The following is a 23,894-nucleotide window of genomic DNA, read 5'->3' on the forward strand; positions in this document are numbered from 1 at the left end:
TCTTGTCACAAGTGATACACATGATCGTAAAATGTGAAAGCCCTAGAATCAAATGTTCAAATGTTATGGTCGGGTAAAAAAAAATTTAAAGTAGGTCAAACTCCAAGGTCAAGGCCAATGCCAAAATTGTTGGTATCCAGGGGAAGGTCTTGTCACAAGGAATATACATGTGAATTATGAATGCCCTAACACAAACTGTTCAAAAGTTATGGCCTAGGTTAAAGTTTTTCAACAGAAGGTCAAACTCCAAGGTCAAAGGGTCAAAGTTGTTGGTATCTAAAGGAAGGTCTTGTCACAAGGAATGCATATGTGAAGGATGAAAACCCTAACACCAACTGTTCAAAAATTAGGGCCAAGGTTAAAGTTTTTCAAAAGTAGGTCAAACTCCAAGGTCAAGGTCAAAGGGTCAAAGATGTTGGTATACAAGGATGGCCTTATCACAAGGAATACACATGTGAAGTATGAAAACCCTAGCACTAACTGTTCAAAAATTATAGCCAAGGTTAAAGTTTTTTTTTTAAATAAAAAGAAGATAAAACTCCAAGGACAAGGTCAAAAAGTCAAAGTTATTGATATCCTAAAGAAGGTCTCGTTACAAGGAATATACATGTGAAATATAAAAGCCCTAGCACAAACTATTCAAAAGTTATGGCCAAGGTAAAAGTTTTTCAACAGTAGGTAAAACTTCAAGGTCAAAGAGTCAAAGGTGTTGGTATCCAAAGGAAGGCCTTGTGTTAAGGAATACAGTGTGAAGTTTGAAAGCCCAAGCACCAACTGTTTAAAAGTTATGGCCAAGGTTAAGACTCATAAAATTTTGTAAAAGTGGATCAAACTCCAAGGTCAAGGTCAAAAGGTCTAATATATGATGTTACCCAAAGAATGGTCTTGTCAGAAGAAATGCACATGTGAAGTATGAAAGCCATAGCTCCAACCAATCTAAAGTTATGGGCAATGTCAAATGGACAAACAGACAGACAGACAGCTAGACAGACAGACAGGGCAAAATCTATATGCCCCCGAATCTTCGATTACGGAGGCATAAAAACTTTAAAAATCTTCTCAAGAACAGCAAAGCCATTATTAGTCATACTGATATGTAAGCATCCTCAGGTAGTGTAGATTCAAGTTAATTCAAATGATGACCACCGGGGGGTAGGGTCGGGTCACAAATGGGGATCAAAGTTTTACATAAATAAAGTGTATATAGGAAAAAATCTTTAAAAAATCTTCTTCTCAGGATCAGCAAAACGTTGTTTAATCATATTGATATGGACGCATCCTCAGGTATTGTAGATTCAAGTTTGTTCAAATAATGACCCCAGGGTTAAGTTGGGGCCACAATGGGGGATCAAAGTTTTACATAGGAATATATAGGAAAAATTTTCTTCTCAAGAACAGCAAAGCCTTGGTTAGTTATATTGATATGTAAGCATCCTCAGGTAGAATAGATTCAAGTTTATTCAAATCAAGACCCATGGGGGTAGGGTGGGGCCACAATGGGAGATAAAAGTTTTACATAGGAATATATATTAAAAAACTTTAAAAATTTTCTTCTCAAGAACAGCAAAGCCATAATTAGTCATATTGATATGTAAGCATCCTCAGCACGTGTAGATTCAAGTTTGTTCAAATCATGACCTCCAGGAGTAGGGTGGGGCCACAATGGGGGATCAAAGTCTTACATAGGAAAATATATTAGGAAAAAATCTTTTAAAATCTTCTTCTCAAGAATAACAAAGCCTTGTTTAGTCATATTTATATGTATGCATCCTCAGGTAGTGTAGATTCAAGTTTCTTCAAATTATGACCCCTGGGGTAGGGTGGGGCCACAATGGGGGATCAAAGTTTTACATAGGAATACATATGGAAAAACTTCAAAAATGTTCTCAAGAACAGCAAAGCCATGTTTAGTCATATTGATATGGAAGCATTCTCAGGTATTGTTGATTCAAGTTTGTTCAAATGATGACCTCTGGGGGTAGGGTGGGGCTACAATAGACGATCAAAGTTTACATAGGAATATATAGGAAAAAATCTTTTTCTCAAGAACAGCAAAGCCAAGTTAAGTCACATTGATATGGACGCATCCTCAGGTAGTGATTCAAGTTTGTTAAAATGATGACCCTTGGGAGTAAGGAGGGGCTAGAATGGGGTATCAAAGAGCTAGATTCACTTTATGCATAAAATGGCCCTGTAGATATACCAATTTATTGACTAAAACCCTATGTCCCATTTTCAACATCAATATTAAGTAGAGACTTAGTGCTTTCAGTTTGTATAACAAAGTTTCCTGCAAATAGCCCAGGTATTGACAAACGGGTTGTGTGAAATTGCAATGTTCTTGAATTTTGTTGAAAACAGGTGTATTTGAGAACCTTCAGCAAAGAATTAAGATATGAGCACACCCCTCAATCCAAAATTAAAATGTCTTTTATAATCTTCACAAGCAGTTCTTTCATTATATATTTGCACATTTTGGATCAGAGGTTGTGCTGTATACAAAATATCGAAAAATGGCATCATTTTTGAAGAAATATTCAGGACATGTGAATAATGACGCAATTCCTGACGTCATAATGCATTAACTTGCAAGAAAATTACGTCATTTTTAGTAGATATTCAGTCACAAAGGGTTCAAGTGACATTTTATTGCCTTGTCGACTATAACAACGCAGTTTTAATTTTTCAGAAATTTACAGGGCCAAAAAAGGCCCAAAGTGGCCCTTGCTCTTTTTACAAAGGAGTGTAAAGGATAAAAAATCTTTAAAAATCTTCAAATCAAGAACAGCAAAGCCATTTGTTATATTGGTATGGATGCATTCTCAGGTTGTTGAAAAATTCAACACCCCCCCCCCCCCTTTTAACTTTTCAATACTGAACTGATACGTGTTTTTTCCTAGCCGATGTGCTAATTAAGGTGAGTGATGTGGCCCATGGGCCTCTTGTTTAATGATTTTATCATTCATGATTTATCATTTCTCAATGAATAGCATAAAATTGTGTCACAAATTATTATTTTTTAAAATCACATAAAACATTTAAGCTTCACTTTGATAATATTCAGTCGCTAGCGATTTCGCTAGAACTTCTTCAAGTACGATGATGTCCGATGCATGGTTAACTCACCCTACATAAAAAATAACATATTCTAACATATTAGTTTCTTCCTGTATGTTAACGCCAAACCATTTTTACAGCCGCATATTTATCTTTATTAAATAAATACAAAATGTCACAGGTTAGAGAAAAGTATTAAGGCTATTTCTACACAACGATCTATATGTCTAGCGCAGAAGTAAATAAGAAAATGAAAAATCAAGACATTACATGCATGTACATTTATTTACATGTGTACAAAATATCGTTTTATGTTCAAATCATTCCTATTCATTCATCTGAGAAAGGGCACATATTAAGCTAAATCAAATTCAAAAGGAAAAGAACAGCTGGTACAATAAAATTACTGAAAGCACGATGTGTTTATACCATGCATGCAGCATGCACAGCGATCTGATTCAGAGTAAGAGGCTTGGATATAAAACAAACCTGTTGAAAATATAGACGCATTATTTTTCATCTTTTAAGTTACGCGTTTCAAATTTTACAATTTCTTCGTTTGAGGAAAGAAAAAAGCTCAATGATTCAATTAAGAAAAATAATGAAATTAATTGATTTTATTCATTTATTATAATTGAAAAAAATAATCCCTTACAAGTTTCAAATATTCCTATATGTGGTGAAAAATGTCAGAAGACCTAGTACACAAATGTTACAGTACTTTACTGTATCTTTGTTATATTGTATTAAAATTGTTAAAACTTGTCTGAAATGATATGGAGGTCTAAAATTATGTTTACTGTGCATACTCAATGGGAAAAAAATTATCAATCTTAATTTGACCCGACTGAAAATGTATCTAATCTACTAAATACAGAAACAAAATCAATATAGATCAATAATGAGAGGCCCAAGAGCCTTAACGGTCACCTGAGTATAATACAACATTGTAAAAGATCCACAGAAGTATAGAATAAAACAAAATAAACTGATAGATGATCCAACATAATATGTTGCCCAAAAGCAAGAGAAATCAGATGATCAGGGATCAACAAAATAATTAGTGCACTACTCGATAACAAATATTTAAAAATACTTAAAGTGGATCTGTTTACTTGTCTGTACCTGTCCCCATTTGTCACTATCACCATTATGACTAAACAAAACAAAAGTGCTTCATTAGAATACCAATTGCATATTGGTCGTCTTGTTCTCTAATTTTTTAAGAGGCACATTTGCTAATCATAACAATGCACTTAGTTTGATTGTTTGCTTAATACCCAGGAGCAGAGAAGATTTTCAAATAATTTATATAATTCCCCTATTTGATCATTAGACCCGCCTGAACGCCAGAACCCCTGACCCTGGGGCCACAAATTTCACAATTTTGGAAAAGGCACCCTTGCTCATCATATTAATGCACTTAGTTTACCTGCTAAATATACAGGGGGAGAGAAGAAGATTTTAAAAGTATTTATGCATTTTCACTATATGATCATTAGAGCCCAACCCTAACACCAGAACCCCTGACCCTCGGGCCACAAACTTCACAATGTTGGAAATGGCACCCTGCTCATCATGATGATACATCTGATTTATCTGCTAATTATACAGAGAGAGAGAAGAAGATTTTAAGAATTTATGCATTCTCACGATATGATCATTAGAGCCCGCCCTAACTCTATAACCTCTTACCCTGGGGCCATAAATTCTTTCAGAATTTTCAAAAAGACGCCCTTGCTCATCATAACCATGTACTTAGTTTATCTGCTAAATATACGAAGGGGGGGGGGGATGAAGATTTTTAAAGAATTTATGCATTTTCACTCAGTAATCATTAGAACCTCATCCTACCACCAGAACCATTAACCCTGTGGCCACAAACTTCAGATTTTAAAGAGGCACCCTAGCTCATCATAACCAGGCACCTAAATTACCTTCTAAATATACAGGGGGAGTTTTATACGGGGGGAGAGATGAAGATTTCTAAAGAGTTTATGCATTTTGAATCTCATTTTTTTATCATAAGAGCCCCCCCCCCCCCCTTATCTCCAAAAACCCTAATCCTGAGGCCACTAATTTCACAATTTGTAAAGAGACATCCTTGCTCATCACAACCCGGCACTTAGTTTATCTGCTAAATATATACAAGGGAAAGAAGAAGATTATCAAAGAATTTAAGCATTTTCACTATATGATAATTAGAGCCCCGTCATAACACCAGAATCATTAACCCTGGGGGCACAAAGTTCCCGAACTCCCGAACCCCTGACGCTGGGGCCAAAAATTTCATAATTTTGGAAGAAGCACCCTTGCTTATCATAACCAGGCACCTAGTTTATCTGCTAAATATATACAGGGGGAAAGAAGAAGATTTTTAAAGAATTTATGCATTCTCAAGATATGATCATTAGAGCCCTGCCCTAACTCCAGAACCCCTGGCCCTGGGGCCATAAATTCTTTCAGAATTTCGATAGAGAAACTGTTGCTCATCATAACAATGCACCTAGTTTATCTGCTATATATACAGGGGGAGAGAAGAAGATTTTAAAGTATTTATGCATATTTTCACTATATGATCATTAGAGCCCAACCCTAACACCAGAACCCCTGACCCTCGGGCCACAAACTTCACAATGTTGGAAATGGCATCCTTGCTCATCATGATGATACATCTGATTTATCTGCTAATGATACAGGGGGAGAGATGAAGATTTTAAGAATATATGCATTCTCACGATATGATCATTAGAGCCCCGCCCTAACTCCAGAACCTCTGACCCTGGGGCAATAAATTCTTTGAGAATTTTCAAAAAGAGGCCCTTGCTCATCATAACCATGTACTTAGTTTATCTGCTAAATATACGAGGGGGCGGGGGGATGAAGATTTTTAAAGAATTTATGCATTTTCACTATATGATCATTAGAGCCCCGTCCTAACACCAGAACCATTTACGCTGGGGGCACAAAGTTCACACGAGAGAAGACGAATTTTAAAGAACTTATGCATTTTTACTATCTAATCATTAGAGCCCACCCCCACTCCCGAACCCCTGACCTTGGGGCCACAAATTTCACAATTTTGAAAGAGGCAACTTTGCTCATCATAGCCAGGCACCTAGTTTTTCTGCTAAATATACAGGGGGAGAGAAGAAGATTTTTTAAAAAAAAAATTATGCAGTTTCACTATATGATCATTAGAGCCATTAACTCCAGAACCCCAGGCCCTGGGGTCATGAATTTCACAAATTTGATAGAGGGTTTAATGCTTATTACAATCTTGCCAATAGTTTGACTGCATGATGTCCAGGAGTAAAGAAGAAGATTTCTAAAGATACCACTAATTTTGATGGTTTTAGCCCCACCCCTCAAGCCCCAGTGAGGCAGGGCCATGAATTTCATAACTTTGTCAGCCTTTACATATAGATGCCATATGCCAAAATTGGTTGAAATTGGTTCAGCGGTTCAAGAGAGGAAAATGTTTAAAAGCTTACGATTGACGCATGACGACAAAAACAGATAGCAATAGGCCACCTGGGTGGCTCAGGTGACCTAAAAAATAACTACATGACTACATAACGAAATCGTGTAACAAAGAGTATAAATATTCATATGATAATAATAATATAATATATTGTAATTCCGAATTTCTATCATATTAATGTAGGCAATCCTTGCTGTAGTTTTTTTTAATCTATACATGTATATCATAATAGCTTATTTCACCAAAATATATATCAAGCTAGTATTCTAGAGATTGTATTCATGGTTACACAATCTGTATTGTGAATGTTTATTATACAGTATCTCAATAAATGGTTTCCGAAACTTTCGTTGTTTACGATCGTTTTCGTGTCGTCTGCATGGCAGAGCGGCACTAAGGAATCACTTGGCAAAACACAACGCATTGTACATCATTTTAAATTTCATCTTTTCTTTCGCTGTATACTTTCTTGACATACTTATTTTGATGATGTTATATATTTGTATTGTGTTTTTGTTTGTTTGTATGTTGTTTAACGTCCCTCTCGAGAATTTTTCACTCATATGAAAACGCCACTACTTGCCGGTGGAGAGCTGCAAATTTTGTCCTTTACTCGGCACTTACGACCATTGAGCAGTGAGGGATCTTTTCGTTGCCAGCACCTACTGCGACACGGGACCTCGATTTATACCGTCTCATCCGAAGGACCGGTCTCCACAACCCACAGTAGGATTCGAACCCGCGACGTAAGGATCAACTCCTTACTTCGCGACTCTAGAGCAGATGCTCTAACCACTGCGCCACGCGGGCGACTTTATATTTGTAACAGAGACATTTATGTGCCTCTGCTGGGGATTGGACCCGGGGCCTCTGGCTTGCCAATACAGTGCTTTGCCAATTGAGCTAAAGGGTTAACCCACTAGCCCACGATAGTACAATTATGTAGGAAGCCGTGTATCTGACACTACCACATTTACCGTAAGTCAGTTTATATCAAAGAAAAAAAACTAAAAATACTAGGAGTGGGGAGGAGGGGGTGTTTTCAGTTTTCATAAACAGGCCGCTTTCCTTTATACATAACATGAAAAAACTCTTCTTTCTAACTACAGAATCTGGTTCGTGGAAGAGGGCATTATATTTTGATATTTTTCTTCGTGAATTTTAATAGCTCTTATTATACCTCTATTAAGAATACTCAAATTTGACTTGTTAGAAGGCTTTTAAACTCAATAATGACTCCAAAAAGTACCATTTACAGCAATAATGACCTAGGAATCATTGCATGTGGGGTAAAATGACCCGGTCATTATAAATAATGACCGCTAAAAAATGACCTGTTAATCTCAATTCCATCCAAATTTAAAAATTAATGCATACAGTAATGACTGTTCATTATGTGGTAGTGTAAGATACACGGCATCCTACTAGCTTGGGCTAGTGGGTTAACCCTTTTGCTCAATCGGTAGAGCAATCCCCAGCAGAGGCACATAAATGTCTCTGTTACATTTGGCGCCCACGTTGGGACCCGGGTGTTCTCTGGGGGGGTGAAAGCGATTGCCCCTAGAACTTCGCCCACAGGCGTCGGCACTCCAAAAGAGATGAGGACATCTCATTCTCTGGAGGGGGACATCGTGTTAGTGTAAGATACACGGCATCCTACTAGGTTGGGCTAGTGGGTTAATCCTTTAGCTCAATCGGTAGAGCACTGGACTGGCATGCCAGAGGCCCCGGGTTCAATCCCCAGCAGAGGCACATAAATGTCTCTGTTACAATTACAAAAAATACCGTTATAAAAATATGTATAGTCTTGTTATGATACGGAATACGATTGTCCTTTAGGTGCGTCATAGAATTTATCGTTTTCATTGAAACTTTCGTTACAATGTCAAACTCAACGAATGCAGACTTGGCTCTTTTGTGGAGTAAAAGTCTGCACCAGATTGTCATTGTATTCAGAAATGGTATTTGTGAATTTATAAAAATGCATGTTACTGACAATCACAGAGTGTTTTAATAAATCGGCGGTGCAAAAACTTACAAGACTTACAGGCGAAAGTAAACAACTTCACTAGCGAATCCCGATCCCGATGAAACACTGATAATAAACAGTTCGTAGGTCTAATACACAATTGATTATTTTAGTAATCAAGCCTACAAAAATTGTCTTAATTTATATCGGTATAATAAAACAATTGATTATCCCTTATGAGGTCAACATGGTGAAATAAGGACCCTCGACCTGGCCCACTCGCTGACCTGACCTGACTTCGGCCGCTACGCGGCTTCGGTCAGGTCAGGTCACCTCGTGGGCCAGGTCTCGGGTCCTTATTTCACCATGTTGACCTCATAAGTGATAATTAATTGTATAATAATTTCATTAAAGATCCAGACCCAGCCCTTCCCCGGGGAAACAATTAATATTATTTCACAAAACAGACTCATAGTATCAGGGGCTTCCCCTCCCCCCCCCCCCCTCCCTTCCCACTTTTTTTTCCAAACAGAAACTATTGAAAATGTTCATCAAAAGTCAGGTTAACCCCTCTTTTTTTGTTGTAGCATTGTTAAATCATAGTTATTTGTTAATGTATTAATAAAATTTGGTTGTGAAACGCAGTCGGAACCTCCATTCACCCACCAAAATAGGATTTTCGAAATTTAACAAATTTCTTTTTTTCTCTTTTTTTGTGCCTGTGTTTATTCACTATGACAACTTTCGCAGCATGGATCAGGGGAAAACTAAACATTTATAGTTAGAGGCATCTTGTTAAATATTTCTTTATTTCAATTTACGTGCCTCTAATTTGATTAAATGGTGGTGCATTTAAAATATTAATGTCAAGAATTACAAGTTATAGAAGTGTGAAATTCTTACTTTGTTGAAAAAACTATTTGGGAACATACTGTTTTCCTCTATTGAGTCTGGTCCAACAACCCGCCACCCTGTTTTCATGAAACTGCCGGCAAAAAGGGGGGGGGGGTATCATATTCTGAGGAACTGTATACAGTGTATTTACTGAAGAACTATTGTTATATATTATCTGTTTATAGACATACATTTCCAGCGATTTAGGTAGTGTGTAATTATCTAATTATGAATGTTACACGTGGACTAAATTGTGAGTATATACAAGTTAAACAAAATTTTACAAAAGTTACTTTATTTCATAAGTTAAATAAATTATCTTATTATGAATGATACCTGTGGACTGAATTGAGAGTATAAACAAGTTGAACAAACAAAATTTACAAAAACCCTCTCCCAAAAAGGCCTGGCGCGCCAGAGATATGCCTTTGTTCTAATCTAACGGTTGATGTTATTTAGAAATTTCCCATATTATAAATATCGTGTTTTTTTTTAATGGAGAGGCCTTCATTGTTGGAAGTAAGGGTTCGAGATCTTTTTTAAATTTTTGTGGATGAACAATAAGTAAATTTTGTACTCCGTTGCACAGTGCTTGGGGACAGGAACCCCCCCCCCCCTACATTTATGACTTCCCGAGTTATTTTTTCATGATTTATTTTTTTTAGCATATGTTGATGTATTATGCACTGCAAAAATTCAAATTATATATAACGCGAAATAAGCTATGTATAAAAAATATATCACTAGTGTAAATAGAGTTATACGAATGGTATATTTTTTATACAAAACTTGTGAATGTTTTGTTTTGTTTTTGTTTTGTTTTTTGTGCATTATACATTATGTAACATATGCTTGAAAAAAAAGTCATGAAAAAATAACTCGGGAAGCCGTAAATGTATTTGTTGGTAGGGGGTCCTGTCCTGTCCCCAAGCACCTGTGCTCCGATGATATATATAATCCAGTAATATTTCGCTATTTTTTTTTCTGCTACTGATAAAGCCAGAGAAAAAAAAATGACCACTCGATCACCGTGAATATGGAATCTGTCAAATAGATTCGAAGTGTTTGAGAATACTACATGTAGACGTATATGATAGCCGGACCAATGACCAAGACAAAGCTTACCGTAACTATTGCTGCTTTCCGTGGGATATTTGTTTTGTGTAAATACATCTTACAAATACTGAAGAAAAACACGCCGTCGCGCTAACACACAACACGCCGTCACGCTAACACACAACACGCCATCGCGCTAACACATCATTGAACAACACGCCGTCACGCTACCACAAGTTCGCACAACACGCCGTCGCGCTATAACAAAGTTGTGTTAGCGAGTTGTGTGACCGCGCAACAGCGTGTTGTGTAAAGTTGCGTTAGCGCGACGGCGTGTTGTGTGACAGCGCGAAGGCGTGTTGTGTGAAGTTGTGTAAGCGCAACAGCGTGTTGTTTGAAAGCGTGACAGCGCGTTGTGTGTTAGCGCGATGACGTGTTTTGTATAATTGTGTTAGCGTGATGGCGTGTTGTGTGTTAGCGCGATGGCGTGTTTTTCCGAACGCGCTGTTGAGCTTTTGCAAATGGCCCTATCCGGACACCATACTTCTGACTCCGAAGCGGTGAAAATATACTCCCCCATACGCTGAAAACGCCTCCCCCGCGTTACCCGTTGTACTAGTATACGATGATTCTTCATGACGAAGATTTTTCTTAATTCAATATGACCTTAATGACTTAGAACAGAACCCCAGCCAATCAAATCAATGATTCAAAAATAAACTCCTATGATTGTGTCATAATAGTGTCATGCCTGAATTGACCGCTCGTTCTATATATATAAATACATATCGAACACACACACACACACACCCACACCCTAACGCGCGCAGTTTCAAAATGGACCTTCAACCTATTCAGGTTAGCATGGACTTAAATTAAGTTGTTCTTGATTTACTGGGATACTGGGATGGTGAGGATATTAAAGCTACTGAGGCAATGAATATCTCTGTACCAAGAATCTTTTTCTTTTTCTATATAATTAATTGTGGTTTAATGACAAGCTAGGCCGTATGCAGTAGGAGTGGACATCGCTCTAACACCACATAAGCTTATAAAAGTACCATAAGGAACATGGAAAATTAACAACACTCTCGCTCCTCCTGTGCCCCCCCCCCCTAAAAAATGAAAATCGTGCTTTAAATCGATCATCAGAGACAACGCTGATATACATGGTGGTATTTTTCTGGAAATGTGTGAAAAAAACTTAGTATTGAGAAAGGCGACAAAAAATTAGAGTGGAAATATTACAAAAAAAAGTGAATATTAAGAACCGGAAAAATTTAAATATGATTTTGAAACACTACATGTGTGTTGCATTATCTTTTTTTTTCTTTTTGCGCAAGAAAGAAACGCCCATATAACTGTTAAGTGAACCAATCAAACACCGTTCAATATTTTAGAAATGGAACTATTCTTCACCATGAAGAATCGATTCTTCATGAGAAATGAAAACATTTGATTGGTGATTAAGTGGGTTATGTTCTTAAAATCTTTTGCTGTTATATACTAAAATATTTCTGTGAAAGGAAAATTGAAAATATTACGTTATACATTGAGTTATCGCGTCAATAAAAGTGTTGACGAACACAGAGACAGACAGACAATGTGATTCTTATAGGGCTCACACATTTCAGACAAGACCCTAATAATGTTACAATAAAGGATTGTTTTATGTATATAATCGATTTCTGAAATTTATTTACTTTCGTTTTAGTAATTCGTGGAAACTTTTGTGTTTACATGTATATGCATGTTGAAAGTGTATATATAAACTTTTGCATCATTCCATAAGGCTTGTGCTGCTCGCATAGTCAGCAGAATGAAGTCAACTATCAAATTCAATATGAAATACGACATGCATTTTTCCTCATTTACAAACTTCTAGAGTAGAAAGCAATAGTTTACACTTGTCGGAATTTTAGCCCAATAGATTGTTTAAAAATACGGTCAATACTGAATTAATTGATTATTTGAGAATATATATATATATATTAAAATATGACTGAATTATAATTTTTAAGCATGCCCTGAGCCCGAAAAAATAGGATATAGGCCTATTTTTCAATTCAAGGAAATGCTGCATCACTTTTTAAGAATTTTCAAGAAAAATATGAGTTTCTGTTCGAAATGTCTGTCTTCTGTTAATAAAAAAAATTTAATGATAATATGGTATAACCTTTCTCTTGATTTTTACTTTTACTACCCGGTATATCATTGTACATATCTGATCCGAGGACCTTGATACTGGCCGACCAACAATGTCGCTTTCGTGAAAATAAACTAGCCTACCAAAAGTATTTTTTCTATACAAGATAACACAATATTTCATACCGTAATTCATAAGTAAATACATGACTACGTTAGAGGATGGAAAAAACATACTTACATATCTAACGGCTGATTAGTGTCTTAAGAATCAGATATTAACACTGAAAAAAACTGTCAAGTTTCGTTTTAACAATGTCTTCGTCTGGAATTGTATGTGTTTAGCACTTCCGTTTTTTGGTGCACTGTACCGTGCAAGATGTTATTATGCACATAAATTATACAGGTGATCGAGGGGTTACAGTGTAGCTTTAGGAAAAGGCATGTGATTTTTTTTTTTCAATTTAATACAAGGAAAAAAAGGAATGCATACAATATATTCTATACCCTGAAACTAATGTAACGCACAACTGTCCAAGTATAGCCTATATGAAGAACTTACATGTACATGTATACTAAATGTTGGGTCGGTTTGACATCAAGCATGCGCACAAGCGTTCAATCAAACGGCAAGAACAAGACTCAAGTGCTTTAGTTCAGTCAGCTTTATGATTTTAATATTCGCTATATCCTTATTCATTAAGAGAAAATACATTCTTAGATCAAATTAAACTAATCATAAATACCCTGCCTAAATTCTTTTTCATACTTTTATAACTATATATCATAGTTCAGTGGCGTAGCTGTCATTAGGCACTTAAGGCACGTTCCTACACTTAATTTTTCAGGAAAAAAATTATAAAAATGCTCCTAACTTTTAATTCACTAAAGACCTCTGGTAAAAAAGTTGGAATGTATGAAATTTCATAATAAAGAGAGCCAGAATTTGTATTTTAAACGCCCAGAATTGGTCACGCAGGGGGCTCAAAATCGTGAAATCCATTTTCCGTCGGGGGGAGGGGGGCTTCGTCCCCCTGAACCCCCTACCAGAGCGCTGCCCTGGACCCGCTATGGACCTTGGGCGGCCCCCAGACCCCTTGCCGTTTACAGGGTAATTAGTGCCTATACTTCATCAAAGTCCTAGCTACGCCCTTGTAGTTTGAAGGGGTGTAATACTCAGGCCACGCTAATACAACTTTACACAACATGCCGTCGCGCTAACGCAACTTTACACAACACGCCGTAACACACAATATGTAATATATAGAGTACCTTTAAATGAGTGTATCTTCAGATATCAGACGAGGGGGCTTGTCCCCCGAGTCTGATATCTGAAGATGCACGAGTTAAAAGGTACTCTATATGTTTTGTATCATTGTTCTCATGCACTGAGTTACCCATGATCTATCAATTTCACGTTAATAGCATGTAATTCAACTACAGTGTATATTCTCATGCACTGAATTAGCCATGATCTATCAAAATTTCATCATACCATTTTATATAACCAATGAAAAAAGAGCACGTGATTCGAAAAGTATAGCGCGCTGTATTTCTTGAACTTTCTACCTCGTCCATTCATATTTTGAACGCCATGGATGACGGTTGTGATTTTATGCTTGCGCCATTCTTATAGACACGGAAACCAAAATTATGAAGGAATATTCCTTAGATCAGTTAGGAAACCAGATGCAGGTTGAAGATTCTTTGGGAAGTGATGTTTGATCTACCGGGACTAAAAATTGAACCTATTATAGATTTCGATATAGGAGCTATTTTAGACGTTAATTTCACCAGTCCCGAGGTTGACATGAAGGCGAAAAATGAAAGGTTTGTACAAGTGTCCGATCATGAAATTCAGCGTTTGATAGACTCTAAAAAATATCAACACTCGTAAAAATACCAAATGGCAATTTAAACGTTCAGGCTATTAATCAAGGAGTAGCGTGCGGCACAGGAAAATGTCCACTTTTGACCGAGATGAACAGCGATTCTCTGCTTAAATTACTGGATGCAGCGATTTGTGTTGGAATAAGAAAACAAGGAATATCCACCTCGCTCCCTGTACTACATTGTGTGTGGTTTGTTACGCTTTAAGTTTATGAGAGACGAAAACGTTCATTTATAAAAATGTGCGTGTGTGAATTCCATTTTGGATTTAAAAAAATTGCAAAATTTAGAATGTTTTATGTAGACCTAAGGAAAGGTATACCTTCACTATGTTTATATGTGTTTGTATTTTGCTTATAAAGTCAGCTACTTTGTTTATATTCTTTTTCTATATCAATGTAAGGTCAAGGGTCATTGGAATTGTTGCATCATTATCTGGCGTGTTCTATCTTGATAGAGCATGGTTGTTAGAGCACAGTTAGTCATGGTGTATCAAAAATAAAAACACAGTGGACATCAAAGGAAAAACGCCGCAGCAATGATAGATTTTGTAAAGTTGTGTTAGCGTGACGGCGTGTTTTGTGTTAGCGTGACGGCGTATTTTGTGTTGGCGCGACGGCGTCTTGTGTAAAGTTTCGTTAGCGTGACGGCGAGTTGTGTGTTAGCGTGTTGGCGTGTTGTGTAAAGTTTTGATAGCGTGACGGCGCGTTATGTGTTAGCTAAAAAACACCATACGATCATGGGGGATTTAATAAACCAAAGATCTTGTTGTTGGTTGACATTCGGTTTGAACAAATTTACGTATGGTGTTAAAACTCGTTCTTTAACCTATTTGAGTCATCGTTCAAAAACTGTTTGGATCTGTTGGGCGATCGGGGCACCATATTATTTCAGTATAATTATTATATGATAAGATATAGGGATTTAAATGCATGCATCGAATAGCTCGACCCTTAGCTGCTAATGTATTAATTACAATGTTGGACAAATATGTAAATGATATATTTTTTCACACATATGTATAAATTAAGTTATCAGGTGTGGGGTGGGTTGTATGCACATCTTTAAAAAAAATAGATCAAAGCTATTAATCAAACAGATAAAGCTGATGGAAAGCTGCTTGAATATTTTTTTAGATATATACTTTTTGTCTGCTTCCGAAAATCAATACAAAGCAAATGAAGAGGTCGATTCCGCTTACTTAGTACATGCATTGTGAACCAGGGTTCGTTGAGAGAGAGAGGGAGAGAGAGATGCTAAAAATTAAGGGCGTTTATCAACCCAAAAATGGCAGTTTTCATTTATTTTAGGAATGACTCTAATTCTTGGCCAAATTATTCGAGTATAACCTGGTTTGGGTCAGTTTACGCTTTATAATCCGCGAAGCGGATTATAAAACAGCGTAAACTGACCCAAACCAGGTTATACTCGAATTATTTGGCCAAGAATTAGAGTCATTCCTTATAATTTAATTTTAAAATCATTAAATAAATATGGGTGTAAAATTTCGTTGCTTTTTATTAGTTCAAATTTGCCGCTCAATAATACAACCGTAGTAACGGTAGTGATGGGAAGCGAGGGGAGGTAAAAACTGATTAGCAGCTTGTTTACATGTGGTAAGATCGAATTATTGTTTGAAGTTAAAGGTATATTTATTAAATTTGGAATTTTCCATGAATCCCGAGGACTGGAAATGAGAGGATTGTATGCATACAGATGATTCAGCTGGTTGTCAGGGGGGTGTGTCCCCATACCAAACCAGGTTATACAGAAATAATTTGTGTTCCTTTTTGGATATTAACCAATCAGAGGCTAGAATACAAACAAAATTAAATTATAAAGAATTACCATAATTTAAAACATTTATCATGTTGTAAAGGAGTATTCTACTTAAGCATAGTAGTGTGGTCCCTTTTTCCATCCTTGGTTTACCGGTTAAATATTAGCATACTGTATTTTGTTTGTTTTCATTGTGTATAACGAAGTATCTCTAACTAAAGCATTGTGAATTTACAATGAATAATTAAACGTATCAAAAAATACAAACCAATTTTTTTAAACCTATTGCACTAAAAAATGCCGGAACATTTCTCCCCGATCAAACTACGGTTTCTCTATTACGTGGAATTGGGCGGAGACATTTAGATTAGATACTATAAAAACAGCATCTTGATATTATATCTTTCTTTCAAAGACGGATTATATGTTCAAGATTCACAGTCAACTACAAATACAATTTTCTATTTACAAATCTTTGACAATAAAACGCTGTAACAAGATGAACCAAACAAGTCCATGCTGACAAATATAAACTGAGTACGTTTCAACTGAGAGCTAGCACGTTTACTAAGGAGCAATTACCCGTAACGATACAAATCCACGTGGCTTGTTATGATTCTACACAGGTCATAAAGAGGTTAATCGCATGTAAATGAAGTTAGCGAAGAGATTCAAAATCGCAATACTTTTAATTAGAAAACATAGAGCACAAGGTTGTTCAACAAAGATATTTTCACTCAACCTTTACACATAAAATATACACATTATATTTCAAACTCGACTCTGAACAAACCTGTGCTAGGTGTTTACGAAAGCTTTGAAGTGTGTACATGTCACTGATTTCTTTAGATATTCGTGAAAATCTTCAATACGCAGCTTCTTATGCTGCCTATATCTATTGTTTGACATTTTTGTGTTAGATGATGATTCAAATATTAAAGACATTAGTTAATAATAAAATTTAACTTTTAAATCTTTTAACAAATGTTCGAAATTTGACGAGTAACCGGGGACCACAGATAAGCCTTATTGAGACTTGTTCTTTTGAATTTACTAGGGGGAGGTAAATGCAAAATTTACAACATGATAACACTTAACACAACCTTCTCCTCGAAAAATTAAATACAAGGCTTTTTGACATATCACAGATAACTTTTTCAATAAAATTGGAACTCGTAAATATACATACCTTGTTAATGGTCATCCGCAAACTTATGTTGTTAAAAAAACATTCTGTTTCTACACAAGTACTCCAAAGTTGATGTTAGAAAGATGCTTGAGTTTCTGATTGACAATATCTATGAAGTTTTTGGAGATCAGGTCTTCCAACAATCTGTTGGAATTTCCATTGGTACTAATTGCGCCCCGTTATTAGCGACCTGTTTTTGTATTCACATGATGCGGAATTTATTAAAAAACTTTTACATGAGAAGAAGTCTCCTGCTGTGGCCTTCAAATCGACATTTAGATATATCGACGACGTTTTATCAATTAACAATATTCGTTTTCACTCCTCCTTTGATTCGATATATCCTTTTGAACTGGAAATATGACACCAGAGAGTCTGACATATCTGTTTCATATTTGTATATTTTACTAGAGAAAGACATTATTGGCAAACTAACAACTATAAACTTTATGTTAAACGTTGTGACTTCAACTCTTCTATCTTTAAATTAATTTTTTTAGCAATATACTATTATTACCTGCATATGGGATTTATGTATCCCGTTTGAATCGATACGCAAGAGCATGTTCTACGTACGAACAATTTCTAAAACGAGGCAAACTATTGACAAATAGGATATCAACAGACTCGTTCAAAGTCAACATTTCGCCAATTCTATGGTCGATACAACGACCTTGTCAGCAAATACAATCCATCGTTAAGTCGAACGTTGACTAATTTTTTAAGCCATTATTTTCACACTGAACTAAGGAATTTTCCATTTACCTGTTTATGATAATTAAGGAGCACGATGGCGAATGTGAGCAACAGGGGATGCTTACTCCCCCATGCCACCTGATCCTACCTCTGATGTTCTTAAAGGTCCATGTTTGCTCTGCTCACAGTTTGTTTTGTACAATGGACTTTTGAGCTTGATTACTGTTCGTTTTATTTATATTTCATTCATAACCAATGCGAAATGAAATTTTGAATGCCTTACAGGTTACCAGTGCCCTTACTTCCCAATCTTCTTAATATCAGTAATTTCTATATACTGAAGAAATTTGTTCTTTCCAAGGAGGGGATGAGGATTCGAAACAACAACTAATATTCAAAACTTCTTTTTTATATGTTTTAAATCAAATTCAATGCTCAACACAAGTCTCATTATTTTGTCATTATTTATTAATTAAGGTAATTAACCTTCACCCTCTATTGCTGACTTAGTCCATTGTGTAAAATTGTATTCTTTTATTTTTTTACTTGATTAAATATTTGAAATTAAAGAATAACAATTAACATATAACGAGTTTTTTCTCATTAATTTGTCAATATTTTACAAATTATTGAATGAATTTTTGAAATGTGTTTGTGTTTTTGATCGGACTGGAAGGTACCCTTCAGAAAAATTCTAAAAGGTTCGTAAAACAAAGATATTTTCCATATAACAGATCATTTGGAATGACCATCAGAATTTTATTCCAACAACAAGTCCCACTATGTATCCAATGGAAAAGAACATATGATTTGTGAGGAATTCCTGGATCTGTAAATACAATGAATATATATATATATATATATATATATATATATATATATATATATATATATATATATATATATATATATATATATATATATATATATATATATATATATATATATACTTTTCATTCCATTGACTCATACCAGATTTAAAAATAAATATTAAAACAATCCATCACAAACCCCAAATAAACGATTATCCTTATCCTTGAAATGTTTAAGATTAATTTTTGAAAAAAGGAAATGTTTATCAATTTTCCTCCATGTAAATATTATTTAATATTTAGCCTAGAAAGCTGAAGATGTTTCTGTGACCGTATGTGCGTGTGTGTCTGCGTATGGTTGATGGACTACTGGTTTTTATGCAGTGTACTTACTGCCTGCATCCAACTCGGAAACTTTTCTCTAGTGGCCTCCTTTATATCTTGTCTGCCACTGAGGAGTCCTCTTAATCTATCCCAGTGAATGGTGATCACTTTATTCTTCTCCGCTACCTGATCAATCAGAGAACTTTGTAACAACAGAATATGTACTCCAATATGATCACCATATAAAAGTTTACTCAATATTTGCATTGGTAGATTTTTTTACTATTCAATCTTGTATACACAGGAACATAGTATCAAAGGGGGGGGGGGGGGTGCAGGGTGGAGGATGCACTTTTCCCCTATATAGAATAATGTATTGCTATCAGTTTGGAAATTATCATTAAAAGGTCTGTCTCACTCCACTTTTTATTGCAGTGTGGTCAAATCCCCCATGTCCATGTAATGCTATGCAAAAATATTCTTATGGGGGAAAACTGGAACCTAACCCCCGCCCCCATTTTTTAAATGTCTGCCAAAGGTTTTGTTTTTCAGGTCCCTTTGAAAAAGGAAATTACCTGTTATATACAAGAAGTATACAAGAGTATATAATACATATACATGTACATGTATATTTAAATGATACATTATTCTATTTACTTTCTGCAGCAAAGATAAACTTTAACTCACCGAGAAAACAATGATGAATATTGCCATGTACACCAGAACAGTGTTTCCAATGTGGAACAGAAACCAGATGGAAGCCCTGTATTAAAAATATGTGAAGGAATTGGAAGAACTCTTACAAATATATAATGCGTCACATTATAGAGTTAAGTGTGAATTACCATCCTGCAAAGGCACCAATGATAGGATCTTTGATTGGGCGGCTAACGAAACTGAAAGGCCATGTGATCCATGATATTGCCCATGTCTTGATGTTTTCAAGATCCATTGCTCAAAATTGTAATCTATAAGAAATTACAAGCATTCCATCCGTAATCCATGCCAAAATGGGAAGAAAATAATCTAAATGGAAATACTCACTCAGTTATATTTAACAAGAGGCCCATTGGCCACATCGCTCACCTGAGCAAATTGGCTAGGAAAAGGCAGAAATCAAATCAGTATTAAAAAGTTTAAATGCTGTAAAATAACATATTTTCATGGGGTCAAATTTTCGAGGTTTGAGGGAAAAAAATGTGTTCGTACAAGCGGATTTGATTTCGCGGATAAAGAATTGCTGAGTAGTTATATACATGGGTCTCTTCATACCTCGAAAATATTAACCTCCACGAAAATTATTAATTTCACAGAATATTCAGTGGTCCCAAATTACCCGGGGGGGAGGGGGGGTATTTAAACAAACTTGAATCTACACTAACTGAGGACGCTTCCATATTTCTTTGACTAATCATGGCTTTTGAAGATTTTCAAGATTTTTCCCTGTATTTTCCTAATATGGAGAAGTGAGGCCCAACACTACCCCTGGGGTCCAGATTTAAACTATACTATCTGAGGATGCTTCCATATATGAATACGACCAATCATGGCTTTGCTGTTCTTGAGAAGAAGGTTTTTAATAGATGTTCCTATATATTCCTATATAAAACTTTGATCGCCCATTATGGCCCCACCCTATCCCTGGGATCGGGATTTAAACAAATTTGAATCTACACTATGTACATGTAACGAAGCTTTCAGAGATCAAGATTTTTAAAGATTTTTTTCCCAATATAATCATATGCTAAACTTTGATTGCCTATTGTGGCCCCACCTTACCCCCGGGATTATTATTTGAACAAACTTGAATTTACACTTCCTGAGAATGCTTTCACATAAGTTTCATCTTCTTGGGCACAGCGGTTTTTGAGAAGAAGAATTTTTAAAAGATGACATTAAATTTTCACCGATTCTTAATTGTCTCCCCTTTGAAGAAGGTGTGGCTTCAATTAAACAAACTTGAATCTCCTTCATTCAAGAATACTTTGTGGCAACTTTGGTTGAAATTGGTCCCGTGGTCCTTGAAAAGAAGTCGAAAATGTGAAAAGTTTACGGACGGATGGACTGACAAACAGACGGACGCCAGACAAAATGTGATCAGAAAAGCTCATTTGAGCCTTCGGCTCAGGTGAGCTAAAAACAAAGGCCGGTTTATGGCTTAATTCTACTGTAAGTGGAAAAATAACTGGCTAGATCTTTACGTGAATCTCCGTCATTTTCTACCCAGAGTTGTCGTTCCCGTTACGACAGAGCCGCAGCGGGATCGACAATGGGGTCTGTGGGTTATCGGTCCTGTCCTCATGCCAATAGATGTTACCTACATACGGACTGATGCATATTCATTACTATATATTTTACGGTAACACTTGTTTACTGTATGAACAGAACTTTGAGATGTGAAAGAAACATATACCTTGAATGTGCCTTTGTTCCAGTATTGCATGCAAAATACGAAAACGAAAGAGGGAATACCAATATTTTTATTTTTAGTTGTGTATTCCGAAAATACGCTCCATGAAATAAAGAGTTAATTAAGGAAATACCATTTTCAAAAATTCAACGTTGATCTTTTCTGGCAAAGTCTTTAAAGCCCCCACCCCTCCTCTCCCTCTCACACCTGAATTTGTTTTCTTAGAACTGTGATATGTTGAAATGAAAACCCATTGTCTAAACAAGAGGCCCAGGGGTCACATCGCTCACCTGAGCATTCTGGCTAGGAAAAGCAGAAATCAATTCAGTCTTGAAAAGTTTAAATATAAAAGTGGTTCGGGGGGGGGGGGGTGGGTGGGGGGGGGGTGGGGGGTTGATTTGAACTAAATTGAATCTATACTTGTTTAATATATAATTTATTTTGAATTAATATGACAATAATGTCTTTGCTGTTCTTAAGAAGATATATTCTTTTGTATTCCTTTGTATAACTATGATCCCCTATTATGACCCTTCTAATCTCCTGGGGTATCATGACTTGAACAAATTTGAATATACGTTACCTGAGGATGCTCATGGCTTTGCTGTTCTTGAGAAGAAGATTTTTCCTATGTAAAACTTTGATTGTCCATTGTGGCCCGACCCTATCCCTGGTGGTCATGATTTGAACAAACTTGAATCTACATTACCCGAGGATGCTTCCATATAAATATGAACAACCATGGCCTTGCTGTTCTTGAGAAGAAGATTTTTAAAGATTTTCCCTATGTATTCCTATGTAAAACTTTGATCTCCAATTGTGGCCCTACCCTACCCCTGGGGGTCATGATTTGAACAAACTTGAATCTAGACTACCTGAGGATGCTTCCATATAAATATGAACAATCATGGCTTGTATGTTCTTGAGATGATTTTTAAAGGTTTTTCCCTATGTATTCCTATGTAAACCCTGATCGTTCATTGTGGCCTCATCCTACCCCTGGGGGTCATGATTTGTACAAACTTGAATCTACACTACCTGAGGATGCTTCCATGTAAGTTTCATATTTTCAAGCGCAGTGGTTCTTGAGAAGAAGCTTTTTAAATGATGCCATTAATTTTTCACGAATTCATGAAAAGGTGTGGCCCTTCATTTGAAAAAACTTGAATCACCTTTACCCAAGGATACTTTGTGGCAAGTTTGGTTGAAATTGGCCCAGTAGTTCTTGCAAAAAAGATGAAAATGTGAAAAGTTTACAACGACGACAGACAACGGAAAATTTCGATCAGAAAAGCTCACTTGAGCCTTCGGCTAAGCTATAAGAAAAAAATCTTCCAAAACTCTTTTATCAGTGTAGGCACTAGACTAGATACAGAACCAACAAATCTTGCACAAATAGTATCAGAGGAGGAGGGCATGTGGGGATCTGGCCCCCCTCCCCTGGAATTTTACGTTATTAGTTTTATAGTAAAGTAACTAAAAGATGACCTTGGACCCTAGGAAACGCCGATCATGCATGGATCTAGAGGGGGGTTGGGGGGTCTGGACCCCCCTGAAATTTGCAGAGTTATTAAAAGTATATACTGAAGCAAATAAAAAATGACTTTGGACCCCCTAGAAAACGTGGACCCCACCATCACCACCATGAAATAGGTGTTTTTCACGTTTGGGAAATGGATTTTAGGTTTTGTTTTTTTTTATGCTCCCGGATCGAAAGATCCCGGGGGTATATTGTTTTTGTCCTGTCTGTCTGTCCGTTTGTCTGTCTGTCTGTTGTCAACTTTAACTTTGCCCATAACTTTTGATTGGTTGGAGTCATGACTTTCATATTTCACATGTGTATTCCTCGTGATAAGACCTTTCTTTGGATACCATTTGACCTTGACCTTGGAGTTTGACCCATTTTTGCAAAATTTTATGAGACTTTAACCTTGGCCATAACTTCTGAACAGTTGGTGCTTAGGGTTTCAAACTTCACATGTGTATTCCTTGTGACAAGGCATTCCTTTGGATACCAACAACTTAGACCTTTTGACCTTGGAGTTTGACCTACTTTTGAAAAACTTTAACCTTGGCCATAAATTTTGAACAGTTGGTGCTTGGGGTTTTAAACTTCACATGTGTATTCCATGTGACAAGACCTTCCTCTGGATATCAGCCTCTTTGACCTTGACCTAGGAAATCTACTT

At 36.2% G+C, this 23,894-nt stretch overlaps 1 protein-coding gene across 1 annotated transcript; it reads right to left on the minus strand.

Moving 5' to 3' along the window:
• Nucleotides 1-18,888: 18,888 nt before the first annotated feature.
• On the minus strand, nt 18,889-21,730 carry LOC133178879 (uncharacterized). The gene is made up of 5 exons (XM_061313545.1): nt 21,709-21,730; nt 20,141-20,263; nt 19,983-20,058; nt 19,365-19,481; nt 18,889-18,988 (listed from the first exon to the last, which is right to left on the minus strand). The coding sequence occupies exons 2-5, from the start codon at nt 20,245-20,247 to the stop codon at nt 18,911-18,913; spliced, it is 378 nt and encodes a 125-aa protein (XP_061169529.1). The 5' UTR covers nt 20,248-20,263; nt 21,709-21,730; the 3' UTR covers nt 18,889-18,910.
• Between the last annotated feature and the right edge of the window lie 2,164 nt (nt 21,731-23,894).

This window comes from Saccostrea echinata, unplaced genomic scaffold (genome assembly GCF_033153115.1).
Source record: "Saccostrea echinata isolate AGI-Se365-2 ecotype Australia unplaced genomic scaffold, CSIRO_AGI_Sech_v1 ptg000003l, whole genome shotgun sequence".
Taxonomy (NCBI): Eukaryota; Metazoa; Mollusca; class Bivalvia; order Ostreida; family Ostreidae; genus Saccostrea; species Saccostrea echinata.